At 46.6% G+C, this 17,870-nt stretch overlaps 1 protein-coding gene and 1 long non-coding RNA gene across 10 annotated transcripts in view; one reads left to right on the top strand and one right to left on the bottom strand.

Moving 5' to 3' along the window:
- Nucleotides 1-17,870, top strand: part of Camk1d (calcium/calmodulin-dependent protein kinase ID) — a 421,404-nt gene that overhangs the window by 386,272 nt on the left and 17,262 nt on the right. For all 9 annotated transcript variants that reach the window (NM_001290374.1, NM_001290375.1, NM_177343.4 and 6 more), the window contains 2 exons: nucleotides 15,388-15,500; nucleotides 17,519-17,597. In NM_001290374.1, coding sequence (NP_001277303.1) covers nucleotides 15,388-15,500; nucleotides 17,519-17,597 — 192 coding nt within the window. The remainder of the gene's footprint in view (nucleotides 1-15,387; nucleotides 15,501-17,518; nucleotides 17,598-17,870) is intronic.
- Nucleotides 11,089-13,517, bottom strand: Gm36906. Its single transcript, XR_373963.3, has 2 exons — nucleotides 12,947-13,517; nucleotides 11,089-12,079 (listed from the first exon to the last, which is right to left on the bottom strand). It is a non-coding gene; the product is annotated as a predicted gene, 36906 (long non-coding RNA).

Raw genomic sequence — 17,870 nt, 5'->3', positions numbered from 1 at the left:
TTGCAGCTTTGGAAATGGCTTTGTGAGTAAAGTGCTTGTTATCCAAACTAGGGGCCTAAGCTTGGGTTTCCATAGTACCCATAGAAAAGCCAAGAATGATGAGGCCTGCTCATAATCCCCGTTCTGGAGAAATGGAGACAGGTGGATTCCTGGAGCTCACTGCCTAGCCAGACCAACCAACTGATGACCTCCAGGCTCAGCAACAGAACTTGTCTCAAAAGGGAAGGTAGAAAAGTAACTGAGGCAGACGACTGAGGTCCACCTCTGGCTTCTGCATGGATGAGCACATACCAACATGATCATGTATGCATGTACGCATCACACAAAAACCACACTCAAACACATGGACCTCAATCTCAGACTTCTGCAACTTCAATGCTCCTGTTGATCCACCATGTATAGCCCTCGATCCAGCCACTGTCTGAGTTTACACAGCTATGGAGCAAGCTGAGACCAATAAGCATGCTATAGAAAAACCAGCTTTCTCAGGGGATCACACCAAGACCCCTATTCTTCTTCTCCATTAGAGTGGAAAAGATGCTAGCCTCTCCCAATTTCTGGAACACTGCCCTATTATTTTTAATCGACCAGCCTGTCACACTGAGATATTAGATTACAGCAAAAAATGGCTGAGACAGACCGCATCACCACATTTTCTTCTCTCTGTGCAGCACATAAACATCGCTCATTTTGCCAGTGCGGAGGCTTGTTAAATTGCCTCTCTCTGGGTCTCCTCACTCATTTCTCTGTTATCCATCTTGTGGAAGGAGAAATCGTTTTTTCTGTCATGGCTCTTCATCTACTCTAAGTACACTTGATGGGTCCCAACCCTGCCAGGGACCTTGCTCTGATACTGAGGATTTACACAAAGCACCTTTGCCCGAAGAGCTTAAGCTGCTGAGAAAGATAAGACGGTCTATGCTGGTGCCCAGTGCGGTGGGCTTCACCCGGCCAAGATAGGACAAATGCCGAGGAGATAATTTTTCCTTTCTGAGATTTGCGTGAATGTCTTGTAGAGCAAGCTCTCACCTCAGGGAGATTGATGACTGTTCCCTAAAGTGTGCCCAGACCTTCATCAGGCTACAGAGGAACACACTGGATTTCTGCTGAGATGAAAACTGAGAAATATCCTAGAGACATTCACACCGCTCAAACTGAAGAAATCAGGTAGATCAAAGGCAGTGAAAGCAACCTGAACAGGCTCAGCCAGACTTGGCCATGACCTCTGACCTGTCTGTCTGCTTAGAAGTCCTGCGTAGGCAGAAATTCAAGAATCCCCTTGCTTTTTCTATGGCCTCCTTCGAATGAACTCGGTCACATAAATATTGATGTTCCTGCGTATGTGTGTACAACCTAATTATCTCTTAAGAAAGGAGCGAAGAATGCTTCATTTGCATTCAAGTAGCTTCCTTTCCTCACACAAAGGCTGATTCTTGCCAAGCCAGTCCCAGCAGTTGACATCTGGCTCCTTATGGAATGCATATGTTTCAGGGAAGGAACAAGAGACCAAGCATCTAAGACAGAGATTGCAGCATGATCGCAGGGCCCCAGCCCAGGTTGCAGTATTGCAACGGTGTATCACTCTTGGTACCAGGAAGGTTAATAAACATAAGAACACTATCTGCTATTACCAGCAGCCAGTGACCATCTTTTAAAACCCTGAACTGTGATTATTAGGGCCCATCACATCTTTCAGACCACCTTGACACCCCCATCTATATTATGTCTCTAGAAATGTAGAACTAAACTAGGCTATAAGTTAGTGGTAAAGGCCTATAATCCTGACCACTAGGGAGACTGGGGCAGGAGGATTGCAAGTTCACGGTCAGCCTGAGTAACTTAGAACCTGTCTGCTCCTTGGTGCAGATGCAAACCGGAAGGATCTTGTGACCCCAACTTGGTGTGGGTTCCTGCATCCCCTAAGCCACAGGAGGGTCCCAGTTAGGCCAGGGATTGAGGCAGTAGTGGTGGACTCACCTGTGAGCCTGGGTGTGTCAGAACTCCTCGGGAGTCAAGCTGTCTCTGAGTGCAATTGAGGTAGGGAGGGCTGGAGCACAGGGTCCACTTCTGGGCACAGATGTGAACTGTAGAACCTATCTGATAAGCAAAAGCCTTTTAAGGGCTGAGGATAACTTACTGTTAGGACAGTAAGGACCTATGTTTATGTGAGGACCTAGATTTGGTCCTCAATACAAAAGAAGGAAGGAAGGAAATGAGGGGACAGGGAGAGGAAAGACAGGAAGGAAGGGGAAGGGAAGAAAAAAAGCCTATCTCCAAGGAAAAGCATCAGAGACTTACAACCCATGCACGTGGACTCACAGTTAACAGAGGATCAGAATGGATCAGAATGGACTTTAAAAAGTAAGTGTCCATATACTGACTCGCAATAAGACCCATGGCCTACCCCGAAAGGTCATAGGGCATGTGTAGCAACAAATAAGCACACTCCCTCACCTAGGAAATGATCTACAAGAAATGAGCTAAAGCCAAGAGCTCTCTGTGTAGACATGAGTTCAGGACAGTGGAGATGAGCAGCCTTGAATGTGTTTATAGAACCCATGGGTCTGCAGGTGACCCTTCTCAGTCAAGAGAAACATGACCAGCATATAGTTCTCGCTCTTATTGGGTCAAGGTGGCCTGAGCAGACCAGTTCATTCCTGCCCTCCTTTCTCTTGCTTTAAAGATCAATAACCATCACCCAGGTTCTCCTCCTGTCGTTCTTAGCATTGGCCCGTTTGGTTCACTAGGCAACACTTGTTCAAAGTAATCCGAGTTTGCTTTGGCTTGGTTTATTGGTGATATCTTGGTGTGCCTGTGTTCCAAGGACTTGCAGAAAGGCTCCCTGGCTCCTCTCTGTCCTTTGTAAAAAGTGGGTCCTGTGTGTGCTAAATGCTCTCTGTGGCTTGCGAGCCCCAGTAGTCTGCTGCAAATCCTGCTTGGTCAGACTTGACCTTTGTGAGCATGGGAAGCCCTCGCCTCTGCTCAGGGCAGGGACCAGACGAGTCTCCTACGCCAGATGGTTTAACCCTCTCTCCTCAAAATATTCTGACTTCAGGCAGTGGGTGCAGGACATGCAAAGCAGCAAGGAGAACATGCCATGGCCATGCATTTGAGGTTCAGAAGCTGTAGATTTTGGATGACAATGGATGCAACTCCCTGTCAGTGACTGGCAGAGTAGTCTCTACCATAATCCACAGCCCCCATGCTAAAGAGCATACCAAGGTTGGAGAAGGTGGAAGAGAACAGCAAGCACCTGTCATTTCTAAACCTAAATACACAGTTTTAGGTCAGGTGGAAGAACATTTACTTGTTCTGCTCTCTTATTAACATCTAGAAACTGTGGTGTATGTAGCAGCTAAAGGCTTTGGGATATTTATCCTGGAGAATGGGGAGCAGAGGATAGCTAGGCATTCACTTTCCTCACACTGACTGAGCCTAAAACATGTCAGGCAATATGATGGGGTGCAGAGACGGCTCTATTCCTGCCCTGGCCTTAGAGGCACTGGCTGCCTGTTGGAAGCAACAGACGGCAGACATAAATTGCAATCTAGTCTTGGTGGCTGTCATGAGGTGTTGGGAGGCCAGTGCTGCAGTGGATCCTGGGACTAAGCCAAGAAAGGCCTGAGGTGCCTCACTGGATAAGCAACAGCCACCTAGCATTGGAAACTAGATAGAAATGTGCCAGGAAAGCCATTCCAGGCTGTCTTTAAACAGGGCCTCTAAACCCACGTAGATTGATGGTTTATCCCCTTAAGGTCCAGTTTTCTAAGAATCTGATGGAATGGTGTGGTAGTCTATGCCAGCTATTCCAGTACTTGGGATGCAGAGGTAGGAAGGTTACAACTTTGAGGCTAGCCTCAGCTACATCCTAAGGTCCTTTCTCAACCTCAACCTACTTTATCCCATTCTTACAAAAAGAGTGCTTCCCGTATTTGAGAAAAGATGTATCATTCAATTATGAACATAATTTTAGAAACCCAATTTGAAAGAGTCGAGCTAGCTTCCAACTATAGACATCTAAAACTTAGACATGGTAGGAAGAATATATTCTCCTTGGGCTGGGGGAGATATAGACACACCACACCACACACACACACCTACACACACACCCCTTCCCAAAACATGAACCAACATAAAATTGTACCCATATGCATGCACACATATATAGAACAAAATGAAGTTTGATCTTGGAATTATCAGGAATTTTTAAATACTTTTAGCACAATCCTAAACACACAGAATAATCAAAAGATGTCTTTATTGCATTTTGAAACATTTATTCCTGGGAATAGATAGAAGCAGAAAAGTGGTGATGCATGTAGGAAGAAACGAATAAAACAAGTATAAGCAAAAGAAGAAAAGGTCAGACTGCTACGCAGTCACAGGACAGCAAGTGCCTAAGCAGAGTTTGTGACAAAGAGCAGTGTGGACAGAGATGGGAGGGTGGAAGTATTCACTCACAGCACCACAGCTGCAACATCCTGGTGCAGATATGTAGGAGCATCTAATGCAACTCCAAATAACATGGTGCTCATGAGGCTGGCTGGTCCAGATTCTTGTCTCTTGTCCATGTGCCAGGGGGCTAGAATTGTGTTCTGGTCCTCCACAAGTGCATTGTGAGAGCTTAGGGGTATGGGATGGGGGCGGGGCATATTGGGATATATATCAAGAACCCATGGGCCATGGGATGCAGAGTCCCACACATTCCCCCAGACAGGATTGCTGATCTGCATAGATGCCTATCATCGGACCTAGAAAGAAAGGAGAGTTAGGACTGGGGGAGACTAGGAGACAGGCAGAGAAAAAAATGGAGAGGAGAGGGGGGGTATGGGAAGGAGAGAACAGGAGAAGAGACTTGAGAGGGAGATAAGGGAAGGGAGGAGAGGGGAGGAGAGAGGGGAGGAAAGGAGAAAGAAATGGAGGAGGAGGAAGGAAGCCAGAATAACAGAAAGAATCTCACCCATCTAGATATATGGCTCTCGCTTGGGATTCTTCCAGGCTGCAGCATCCTCGGTTGGCACTGGAAGTTAATCACCTCCACACTGGATGTCTGCATCCCTTTGGGGACTAATTTTCATTGGCAGAATTTTCACCGCCTTCCCTAACTCGGTGTCACTGACCTTGGAAGGTCTTCTCAGTCCTCTTTGCTTGTGTTGAGCCTGTCCCTCAGCTAGCATGAGTTGTGTTTGGCTGGTCTAGAGTGGTCTCCAGGCCTCTTTGATAATTTTCTCGACTTCCTCAAGATGGTGTCCATGGAAGATTCAAAAAGTTGACCACAGATGGGTTAAGATGCTCAGAGTGGTTGTCCTCCCTACTTCTCCAAGTCCTGGTCTTCAGTCTAGCTGTGCAGAACCTTCAGGACTGTGTTTCCCTTTGCCCTCTCCGCCCCGAATCTTTCCCTGATCCCTGCTTACCCATTCTCAACTCTCAAGTCATTGAGGACATTTACCAGTGTGTTCTAGCCAGGAGCACATGCCTTCAGTCTCTGCACATGGCTTTACTGTGTGAGCCTTCCCTACGTTCTCCCACCTGCTCTTTTCTCAGGGTAGAGGAGTAGTGTGGGGGGAATGCATGTGCTCAAACAGATGCTTACAGAATTGAGATGCATATTCATGAGCCTCATTGACCCTCTAATCTAAACCAGGATTATATATGTGCAACCCTGTTTTGTTCACTAATGGGCACTGGTAATAAGTACAAAAGGTTTGTTTGCTTTCGAAAGAGCTTTGTTTTATTTAATTATTGTGAAAGTCAATCATATCTATGATAGGATGACTAGAACTCATATTCCTTAACACCCCCCACTGCCCCCTTCATTCAATAAAGCTTGCTAAATTTCTGCCAAAGGTCAGTCAAGACAGAAAGACTTGTAGTGGTTCCTGGTACCAGCAGGACTTAGAGTCCAAAGGATGCTCATCCTTGGTTGAAGCCGCTGCTGCTTTTTAGAGACACACTGAGCCTGGGGTAGCCTTATGTGGCCTAGCTGCTTTGCAGATAAATGGGGGGGGGGGGGGGTGTTGTAGTTTCAGTCATTTCTGTACAATACTTTTTATTCTTTCTTTGATATTTGCCTACATGTATGCAATCTATTCTGATTATATTTACATCTGGATGCACTCTCAGCCCATCCCCCTCCCACCTTCACATCCTCTTCCATTTCTGAAGGAAATAAACCACCGATTCCAACTAGTGCTACCCATATGTGCATCGCTCTGGGGCCAACCAGGGGAGCCTGGGCAACCTGCCTATGGCCATGCTGCTATAGAAAGAGTATGCCCCTTCTCCCAGTAGCCATTAACCCCTGACAGGACAGCTCTTCAGCTGTCATTGCCGCTTTGGGAGCCCCCCCCCCACTTCTGTGCTGGAATTTGACTGACTTGGTTTTGTGTAAGTAACCACAGCCACCATGAGTTCAAAGGTGTGCCGGCCATCTAAAGGTCAGAGACAGACTTTCACAGTGCTCCTCCCTGGCCTCTGGCTCCCACATTCTCTCTGCCCTCTCTTGCGTGGCATTCCCTGTTGGCTCAGATTTAGGGGTTACCAATATCAAGTGAATCCACTGCTTTTGCCTCTTGTCAGATGGTGAAAGAACCCACTCATGTCATGGCCAGAAAACAAAAGGAAGGAGAGGAAAACAGGCTCCCACACAACCGACTCAAGGACAGGATTAGAGACCTGCCACTCAAAGTTCCGGCCCCTGCCCAGAAGCCCCTCCCTGAAGCAGCTATGAGTACATGCACCCAGCTCCAGCACCTTGCCAACAATCACTCTGAAGGCAAAGTTGGACTGTCACAGAGAAGCACGAAGTTTTCCCATGGAAACAATTCTCTCCTCAGAGCCTTTCCACATGGGCTAGACCAGAGCAGAAAAGTCTTGGTTGTCAGTCAGTTGCTACGCCTTTTTTTTTCAGCCTCTTAGAAACACGTTTCCATGTACTTAGAAAACTCACTGGGCCTACCACCCTGGTCCCAAGTACTTTGTCCAGAGAGCATGCCAGAACTTCTGCCTCATCCCACCAGAGTCCACAAGGTCCTGTTATGGGAAACTTCGTCTTCATTGTGTTGCTTTACAGCTCTTCATAGGAGTATCACACTGAACTCTGACGGTATGACATGATTATATTGGAATTTGGATCGATATACACAGAGATCCATTTTTTCACAATCCTGTTCTCCCAGACAGGTTGATAATGTCCGTAGCCACCTCCCTCAATCTTTCCTTAAGATAAAGAACAAAAGTCAATTTACTTTATAAATACAGGGACCTGCAAATTCTTCCTTCTTTCTCTCTCCTCCCCTCCCCTCCCCTTCCCCTCCCCCTCCCTCCTCTTCCTTCCCTTCTTTCTTTCTTTCTGGGTTAAAAAATGGGGTCCCACATCTGCTCAGGGCTAGGGCCGCTGGGCAAGGTGGACACAGGGAGTTTTGACTGGGCGCACCCCCACGGCAACCGCTGGGTGGGTGTCAGGCTGTGAGAAGCTGCAGAACCCCCGTTCCAGGGATGGGAAAAGGCCTGGGGTACCCACAGAACTGCCAGAGTCTGGGTCAGACTCGGGTACCACAGATGCCGCTGGGTACCGCGGAAGAGCCGGTGTTCTGGGGTCCCTGGGCCGCATGGAACCCAGGGACGTCAGGTTCTCAGTCCTGGACACACCGCTGGATGTCTCCGAAGAGCTGAGAACGGGGGGGGGGGGGCGGGGGGGGGGAGGCAAAGGGAAAAGGGCAGGAAGGAGAGAGCTCCAGCCAGTTACCATGGGGACAAGAGTCCTTAGCTGGTTCAGCAGGTAGGTTGGCTTGGTGGAAGCTTGGAGGCCTTCTGGCAGAACTACAGAGAGGGACCATAATCCATGGAACATATTGTCAGACACTAGGCATATAGGAGCTTGGGTGATATTGTCTGACAGTTCCCCATGTTCGTTCCGGTTGCCTTGGAGAAGATCGTTTATATTCTATTTACCATTAGGGTGCTTTACCACAAAAATGAAAGTAAGTAAAAAGATTATTGTGCTCAGAAAAACATAGTTGAAATTGTCTTTTCTGTACAATTTTACTCATTTTTAAATGTTCAACCCGGGCTGGTGAGATGGCTCAGTGGGTAAGAGCACCCGACTGCTCTTCCGAAGGTCCGGAGTTCAAATCCCAGCAACCACATGGTGGCTCACAACCATCCATAACAAGATCTGACTCCCTCTTCTTACATTAAATAAATAAATAAATAAATCTTTTTAAAAAAAATGTTCAACCCTATTTGGGTTGGGGTGCTAGGATCAAACCCAGGGAACTCATTCATGCTAGATGCAAGTAGTCTACCATTGTCCTACACCCCTAGTGATGTCTTATGACTATTAAAGTGTGTGTTATGACAATGTGCATGAGTGTGTATACTTGCACATGTACATACATGCATAAATGTTTTAATGAAGCATTTTCTGTTTATCAGAGCACAATTGAGGGATGTTGAGTACTAATACAGGACATCAAAGAGCCATTGCACACTACTATAATCACAGCCCTGGGCAGGTTGAGGTGGAAAGATCGTGAGTTCAAGGCCACGGTGAGAGTCTTTCCCCCAGCCCTACAGAAACACCATTTATGTCATAGAATCTGTTGCCCAGGAACTTATCAGCAAAGTATTTCTTGAGAAGACCCAAAAAAGAGATGAGATTTGAGCTGGCTCTTAAAGAATGGAACTTGTTTAGAGAGGAGTGAGCAGGGTAATAAGGATGGTAGTCTGAGAAAGGTGAAGACGTCTGAGGAGCCATTCCTCCAACAAGCTTTTGCTAAAGTTTATACCAGGCTGTACAGGATCACAAAACAGAGCATGGTAGTATTGGTGCCTTTGGGGAACACAGAGTCTAGCCAGAGATGGTGAGTCCTAGATACAAACTAAGACAGGAACTACAACAGAAGAGCCTGGAAGCTGAAGAGCATAAAGGAGAGATGTAGTACTTTGCATGGTATTGGGGGTGGAGACAGGAAAGCATCACTAGGCAAGGGACACACACATAGAGCTTTGCAACTGAGCAAGGCAGTCCTGAGGTCTGGAGAAAATAATAGCATTCCCAGCACAGAGAATAAGGCAGGGAAAAAAAATTCTAGATTAAGGTTGAAATGTAGCTTCTCTGGACCAGCTCTAAGTGAACTGTTCGTGTCTAGTTTTTATACTTTGACTTCATGATGAATTTAATGTTGACCATCTGTTCCTCTGCCCCCAACTACAATGTAATACCATATCAGTAGGCGTTCTGGCTATTTTCTTCTATGCCCAGGAATAGTTGATACTCAGCATTTGGTGGTGAGCAGAGGAGTGCCTGACCAATAGTCCTGTATCTTCTGACCCTCCCCCGCAGAGGAGCCTGTGCTGAGGCAAGATAGATATGACACAGGAGAGGGAGGAGCCTGTGCTGAGGCAAGATAGATATGACACAGGAGAGGGAGGAGCCTGTGCTGAGGCAAGATAGATATGACACAGGAGAGGGAGGAGCCTGTGCTGAGGCAAGATAGATATGACACAGGAGAGGGAGGAGCCTGTGCTGAGGCAAGATAGATATGACACAGGAGAGGGAGGAGCCTGTGCTGAGGCAAGATAGATATGACACAGGAGAGGGAGGAGCCTGTGCTGAGGCAAGATAGATATGACACAGGAGAGGGAGGAGCCTGTGCTGAGGCAAGATAGATATGACACAGGAGAGGGAGGAGCCTGTGCTGAGGCAAGATAGATATGACACAGGAGAGGGAGGAGCCTGTGCTGAGGCAAGATAGATATGACACAGGAGAGGGAGGAGCCTGTGCTGAGGCAAGATAGATATGACACAGGAGAGGGAGGAGCCTGTGCTGAGGCAAGATAGATATGACACAGGAGAGGGAGGAGCCTGTGCTGAGGCAAGATAGATATGACACAGGAGAGGGAGGAGTCTGTGGACAGTGGTGGCCACAGCCTGTGTTCAGTATAGGTCAGAAGGCAAGAAAAGGGGGTCAGCTAATACAGCAATGAAAAAAGAACATTTTTGCTCATGTGAGGACTTCCTGGCACATTTGGGGAGACAAACTCCCTTGCTATTCTTCTTGGCCACCCCCAGTCTTTCTACTTATGAGGTAAATTGAATTCTAGTATCCCATCCAAACATGTGCATGCTATGGATGTGTTGTACTGGCTAGTTTTGTGTCAACTTGACACAGCTGGAGTTATCACAGAGAAAGGAGCTTCAGTTGAGGAAATGCCTCCATGAGATCCAACTGTAAGGCATTTTCCCAATTAGTGATCAAGGGGGAAAGGCCCCTTGTGGATGGTGCCATCTCTGGGCTGGTAGTCTTCGTTCTATAAGAGAGCAGGCTGAGCAAGCTAGAAGAAGCAAGCCAGTAAAAAACATCCCTCCATGGCCTCTGCATTAGCTCCTGCTTCTTGACCTGCTTGAGTTCCAGTCCTGACTTCCTTTGGTGATGAAGAGCAGTATGGAAGTGTAAGCCAAATAAACCCTGTCCTCCCCAACTTGATTCTTGGTCATGATGTTTGTGCAGGAATAGAAACCCTGACTAAGACAGATGTCAAGCAATCTTCTGGAGACCTTTACAGAAAGAGGGGATCAGAAGTGGAAGTGACAAGTCTAGGGACAGGATGTACCTTGAAAGGCCCTCTCCTAGCAACCTGCCTTCTATAGTTACCTCCTACATGCCCATTCAGCTACAGATTCCTCAATCAATAAACCTGATGATGCAGTTAACTCCTTAAGGATCCACCCACCTGTCAATTGAGCCACCATCTTAGGAACAAGCCTTCAACATAGGAACCTCTTGGGGAATATATTGATCTTGTTGCTATGGCCAAATAGCTGACAAGAGGCTATTAAAGGAGGATGGGTTTGTTTGGACTTACAATTTGGAAAAGATATTGGTGACAGGGGAGTGAGTAACTAGTCATATTATATTTCAGTCAGGAAGTAAAGAGCCAGAGAGGAAATAGGCCAGACTATAAAACTTCAAGACCCAACCCCAGTGGGCCTCTTCCCTCAATGAAGCTCTATCCCCTAAAGGTACCAGAACTGCCCAAATGGTGCCACCAGCTGGGAGCCAACTGTTCAAAGATACACATCTCTGGGGGACATTTTATATTCAAATCACTGCAGGGAGACACTGTTATACCCAAAAGACACAATCTACAAAACTTTGTCATTCCCTTAAATATTAAGAGAGAAGCTCTCATATAAAATGTTCTTACCACAAGAATGTAAACTACATTTTTTAAAAATTGAAGTCACTCCCTGCATGGGCAAGCATCAGGCATGGCTGGTTCTGTTCCCCCACCTCTTCTGATCCCTACTTCTTTCTGTCATCTCGGTAGCCCATCTCTGGTTCAAAAGGTATATTGAGCAACAGAGACTCTAAAGTACATGATTTAAGGGTATGAGAGTTAATCTAAAACACAGGTAGGCTGTGGAAACAAAGAGACAGGGAAGTAGCTCCTGGCCATGACTTGGACATCCCTTTAGCAGACATTCTCTTTTCCGGGTGTGTAGCTCCATGACCCAGAGTAAACAGTCCAAAGAACATAACTTAATGTAGGATAATGACCACGTTGCGCTCATGGATATCTTGACGGGAGCTTCTATGTTATTATAACATTTCAGTTTCCAAGAAAAATGTCATGCTGCCAGATCAGCCACAGCTGGCCACTCATTGCTGATTTTCACATTCATTTATATGAACATTCTTCTCTATGGAAAACTTTCTTAACAGTCAGGGCCTATGGCCAGGAGTGCCATTTGGAAAGCCTAAACCATGCTCTAGTCTCCACAGTCAGACCATTTTCCCCCAGAGGTAGGCTCATGCGTTAGGTTCTTCTAGCCTGGAGTATTACTGTTGAAGCACCTCCAGCCAGCAGGGTGTCCAGGAAGGGTCATGTATTCTGAGGTCTCCCTTGTTCTTCTGGAATAGGGCAGTGGTAAGCTCTCCTGTATGTTGAATCTTTGTCTCTGCTTCCAAGCCCAGCCGTAGAAGTTCCACAGCCAACAAGGCAGCCATGTCCTTGTGCCCAAGTATCTATCTGGCACACCCTCCGGGTACACCCTGGCCCAGACCTTGACAATCTAGAAACAAAGAGAAAGTCACTCTCAAGATACATGTGGACAGATCAGAGCTATGCCCAGAGAAGACATGACAACAAGAAGCCCTGTCCTCTGCAGCAACTGCTTGTTATCAGGAACCTTGCCAGAGAGAAGTCTTATCTTAATCTTACAAACTTTTCAAGGGTGTGGCAGAGCCAAGCAAAGGGCAGCCTAGACCAAGTGCATCACATTCCATTAGTCCCGATACAGTAAGTGTTCTATATGCAGGAAATTAGCCTGCAGCATCTTGGTGAGCACGCTCCAGAAGGAATGAGATGGGGGTGGAAAGGTAGGGTCACATTCTAGAGTGCTTCTTCTAGGTGAAGGTGTGGAGTGGGTACAAGCTAACTGACCTACAGAGAGAGTTTAAAAACCTGAAGAAGTGCAGTTCTCAAGTCTTCTCCTTTACTGATAAAGAGCAAGAGAAAAGAACATAGACCCGGAGTCAGAGGAGTCAGGCTTGAGGTCTGACCTTGTATACTGCTAACTGGTTCACTTTAAAATGTACATGCTAAGGGGCTGGAGAGATGGCTCAGCAGTCAAGAGCACCGACAGCTCTTGCAGAGGCCCTGAGTTCAATTCCCAGCAACCACAAGGTGGCTCACAGCCATTCATGATAGGATCTGATGTCCTCTTCTGATGTGTCTGAAGACAGCTACAATGTACTCATATGAATAAAAGAAGTAAAATTTTCAAAAAATGTACATGCTATAAGGACTATATTCTGGATGGCGTGATCTTTGGTACCCTGGACTTTGTTGCTACTGGACTACAAACAGCCATAGATATAGCGAGTTGATGAAAGACATGAGTGCCAGGACTGGGGCTAGACTCTAATAGAACACTTACCCAGGGGAAAACCAGCCTTCCTTCTAGGAACATAAGCCCAAGAGCCAAACTAACGAGGCCTAGGGCAGCAGACAAGGGCTGATGGAAGACATCTGGGAAGAGTGGCAGAGCCCAGTACAGCCTCTGGCATTTGTCCACAGAAGTGCTGGAGTGCTGGGGTTACAGGCAGGCAGGTTTCTGTGTCCAGCTTTCATGCGGGTTCCAGAGATTCAAACTTAGGTCACCACGGTTGTGTGACAAGACTACTCGCTGAGGCATGTCCTCGGTTGTCTCTTTCTTAATTTTAACTCAGGCCCCAAGATAGATTCATTTACTCAGAACACCTGCACGAACAGTCCTCCCTGCAAAAAGAGAAAGGAAATAAGGCTAAGATGAAAGGAAATTAGAATATACATTAAGAACATTGGCACGAGAAGAAATCCTGAAAATTTTTAGCATTTTTTTCCCTTAAAAAGAAAGCCAGACCATAAAGCAAAACACCCTTGCTAACAAACAAAACGCTCACAAATCCAACATGTCAGCTTTATCAAAGACAAGCTAACATTTTGCTCTGTTAGCTTTTCCTAATGCAAACATTTTATTTTCCCCAAGTCCTCACTGTGGGAAACATTTACATATCCATCTCTCTGTGGCCCCAGGGTTTCCCTGGGCAGTGAAGTATGCACTTGGTGGTTTCCGAGGCGCTGGCTCCTTCATTTTGCCTACCACAGCAGATCTTTACAAATGAAATTTTCCAGGCACCCGGCCTCTAAAACACTCTTGTGAGTTAGATGATGTAGAATCTTCTCAGCCTTGACAACTGTCATCCCCGTTCCCTTCTGCAGCCGGCCACAGCTGTGCCCCCCGGTGGCAGGAACAAATGAAAAATGGCTGGACCTTTATTGTGTTTGTTAGGTATCAACAGCCTAATCCCTACAGACCTGCAGTCTATGAATGTCTGCTCGTTTGTTCTCATTAAACTGGTCTCTAGGCTGTTGCTATGTTTGGGATAATATTGAGCTATGTGGGAAGAAGGGGCTTGGCTTCGGGTCAGGCTTCAGGCTGGGGTCAGGCCTCCCACAGTGGCTGCTGCATTCTGGTCCCAGAAGCCAGATCTGCATCACAGAATTTTGCTCTTGGCTCTCCTAAAGCAAAGTACTGCTTGCTTCTGCCCTGGGGCCACTTACTGGCTTGATCCCACCCTTTCAGGTTGTATGGTCCCTCCACCCCAGCCACACCTGGGTTCCAGGCAAGCTGCAGCCCTTTCTTAAGTGTGTTAACTGGAAGAGGGGTGTCATAGAAGTATGTAGCTCAAAATATATATATATATACATGGAAGTATATACTAGTGTGGAAGTATTTACTGTTAGTAAAGGTAGCATTAGAACTGAGGGCAGGACTGGAAAAAGAAAGCACGACTTTCTAATTTTAGTTTATGTGTATTTTATTTATTACATTCTCTGTTGCTGAGTATGTGCTTTCCCTCTGCACTCCATGGTCAGCCCCAGAATCCACAGTGTCAATGACTGACTTGTAGTGGTTGAATTTAATTGATATGACAACTCTTGCCATGGGTGTCAAATGACCCTTGGTCTCTGCAGAGCTATGACTTATTGCTGGCAGCATCTTAGTTGGACCATTAGGAAGTTGTCCGTGAAATGGCCCCAGTGGCACCTTGGCTAGGGTATTATGATTCTACAGTGTGGCATCTTGAGCTGCCTCCTGTGGATGACTGATGCTTGCAGTGGGCAAGATGGCAGCATTTCTGGTTCCTATTTGGTGGACCGATCATGCACAGTTCAGGATGCATTCTAGCAATGTGATATCTGGGTTCTAAAATTTCCTCTCCTTCCTTTAGCAATTTCCTAACTAGAATGAACCTGAAGGCATCCAGAGATGCCTGTATGCTTTCGGTTGGTTCCTTTCACCGACCTGTCAGCGGAGGACCGTCTTACAGCAGGATTAACAATATCTATACATGGAATGTTGCCTGCTGATTTTCTAGGATTCTAGTTGATGCTGTGCAAAATGTTACAGAGGGTGGCAAGGTGGTTCAGTGGATAAAAGTGTTTGCTGTGCACACCTGGTGGCCTTAGTCCCACAGAAAGGCAGAAGGTAAGAAGTGTTGTCTTCTAACTACTGCTCTCACTGTGGCACATATGTGTACTTAGAACACACCATACCCACACACTAATAAATAAACGTATGGAAGACTTATTGGTACATGTGTGTGCCTCTGGTCATGATGGGAGTTATCTCTTTGCTGCCTAGGGAGTCATGGTTTTGCTTCTGTGGCCTGTTAATGTATAGAGAACATGGCTCCTTTGATGAGATTTAACTTCAGCACATTGAGTGTGGGTTCCCTTAATTTGACTTATGGATCCCATGCCCCTTCTAGACCCAGATAGACCTAGCACAGTGGCTGTGCACACACTCACTTCTTACTCTCTCTTGTCTTGCAGGCTCTGTGGTTACCCTCCTTTTTATGATGAAAATGACTCGAAGCTGTTTGAACAGATCCTCAAGGCAGAATATGAGTTTGATTCCCCCTACTGGGATGACATCTCCGACTCTGGTGGGTGTTCCATGATCTTCATATCCTGACAACCAACCCAATGTAGATGGTCAAGTTCCCTGGGGCTCAGAATGGTCCTGAGGCTTCTGTCTTTTTCTACCAGGGTTACTGTAATAAAATAACACAGGCTGTGTAACTTCAATACCAGACATTTATTTTGCACAGTTCTGAAGCCTGGATGTAGTGGATCAAGTCCACTGCATGTCTAATGAAGGGCTGCTTTCTAATTCATAGGCAGCTGTCTTCTTGGTATGTTTGCACATGAAGTGGGGAGTCAAGGCCTTCTGGGTCTCTTTCATAAGAACACTCCTTGTCTTTTGTGAGAGCCCCACCTACAGTACCCTCAGCACTTCCCAGTGGTCCATTTCAGATGTCCTCATCATGGAGATAGGATCTCAACAAAAGAACTGTGGTCTCCACCAGCATTCAGTCTATGGTTGCTCCTGGGGAAGCTTTGTGAGCTAGCTACATCTTTAGGCTTGACTTGGAGGATAGGCTTGCTATATAAAGCCAAGGGGTGTGGACTCACGCATCTACTCTTCCTGAAATGGGTGCTCGAGTAGTGAGGTATTATTAGCTGGCAGTGGATGGATACCAAGTTGGAGCTGAGTGTTAGAAGCCTGGACATAGGCTCACACACCCAGTCCTCAGAGTGGGCCAGGAGATGGGCATTTATATTGTTCATATGTGACTGATATAATAGAAACTCAGGCCCCAGGAGTAAGTAAAATAACTTGCCTTAGTTCATGTAGTCAGTATATAGCAACACTGAGATCATCAACCCCAGTTTTCCTGGAGCCTACTTTTTTATGACAAGACTGTATTTGTGAAGTCACATGTCCTGGGTAAAACATCCTTGCATAGAGCAGTCACGGTTTGCGTGATGGGGCTTTCTTGGCTGAGGTCATGATTTTATTGTCTAGAGCCCACATTTGGGCCCCAGTACACCACAGTGAAATACTGTCAGAGAAGCTCACCAACTTTCCAAAAGGATAAAGACTAACAGCAAGCCCAGGTGAGGTGCGGCAAGCCTAGGTGAGGTGCAGCAAGCCTAGGTGAGGCGCGGCATGCCCAGGTGAGGTGAGGCAAGCCCAGGTGAGGTGCAGCAAGCCCAGGTGAAGCGGCCAGGACCATAGAAGGAAGGAGGGAGGTGAGTGGCCCTCCCTGCTAATCTGCTCACCCAGATCATTTTTATTATTTGTGTAATTTGCTCCTAATTGAAACCCCTTTGCCCTCTTCCTCAACCTAACTCCTGGATCCAGGATACTATTCTACGGGTTGATCAAACAAACCTGGAAAGGAATTTTGGACTTCTGAGCTTAGAAGCCAGAGGCTTCCTCCAGAAGCTGAGACCCATGTGCAACAAGCTGCCATGCCCTACGGGCAACAGGGTCCAAGCTGGCATACAGTATCAGCTTTGGGTTTTGCAGGCCTGTCCCTCCCATTCTCGCTGGCCTGCTCTGAGCTTTGCCCAGTCCATGGTAACCAAGCCCCGAGATACATCTAGCTGTTGCTTTCTAGCTTCTAACTCTGGGGTATCAGCTCACATGTAATGCACATGCTCCTCTGGGGTGTTCTCAACATAGCAACATGACCTGGTGGCTTCCCAGCTCCTCAGTGAGCTTACTGGAACCAGTGATGTCTATAACACATTTAGGGGATGTCCCCAAAGCATCTCTCTAAGGCAGCGATGAATGGAAGAGGCATGCAATTATAAAGATTATTTCCTTTATTCTCTAAACCAAAGGCATCATTAGTAGCTAACAGAAAAGACCTTAGCGCCAGAAGTCAGGGTCCCAGCCTGGCTCTGCCACCTCTCCATTCACTGGGCTCCCCTTGGAGTGCCAGCCTTGGCTCTGCTTTTATCTGAGTACTGGTGTCTTCTGTGTTCAAGGAACAATAGGGATGGTAAAAAGCCTGTTTCCTATTTTTAATGGTACACATACTTTAAACACAAGGGTCCAGTCATCCTATTCCAAACCTCAAAGTAATTCTGTTCCCTCTTTCTTTTTGAACAGCCAAAGACTTCATTCGGAATCTGATGGAGAAAGACCCAAATAAAAGATACACTTGTGAGCAGGCAGCTCGACACCCATGGTAAGAAACATGGCCTTTGTGAGGGTTGTGCCTCCTGCCCCCAAAGCAGACTTTCTATGGACTCCTCTTATTCATGAAAACACCCAGATGTTCACTCCATCTTGCCCTGGTGCATTTCCTCATCTCCTAAGCCAGTGTTGGCACCTTTTGATGCCCTCAGGATGCAGTCTCTGATACACTCAGAAGGATATAAAATGGCAGGTAGCTTTTCATCTTATAGACGATTCTGAGAATTGCTTTTGCCAAAGGAAAACGCCCAATGAGGCTTTGGGA

This window comes from Mus musculus, chromosome 2 (genome assembly GCF_000001635.26).
Source record: "Mus musculus strain C57BL/6J chromosome 2, GRCm38.p6 C57BL/6J".
Classification (NCBI taxonomy): Eukaryota; Metazoa; Chordata; class Mammalia; order Rodentia; family Muridae; genus Mus; species Mus musculus.
The sequence above is the reverse complement of the archived record's forward strand: the minus strand, read 5'-3'. Positions and strand labels throughout refer to the sequence as shown.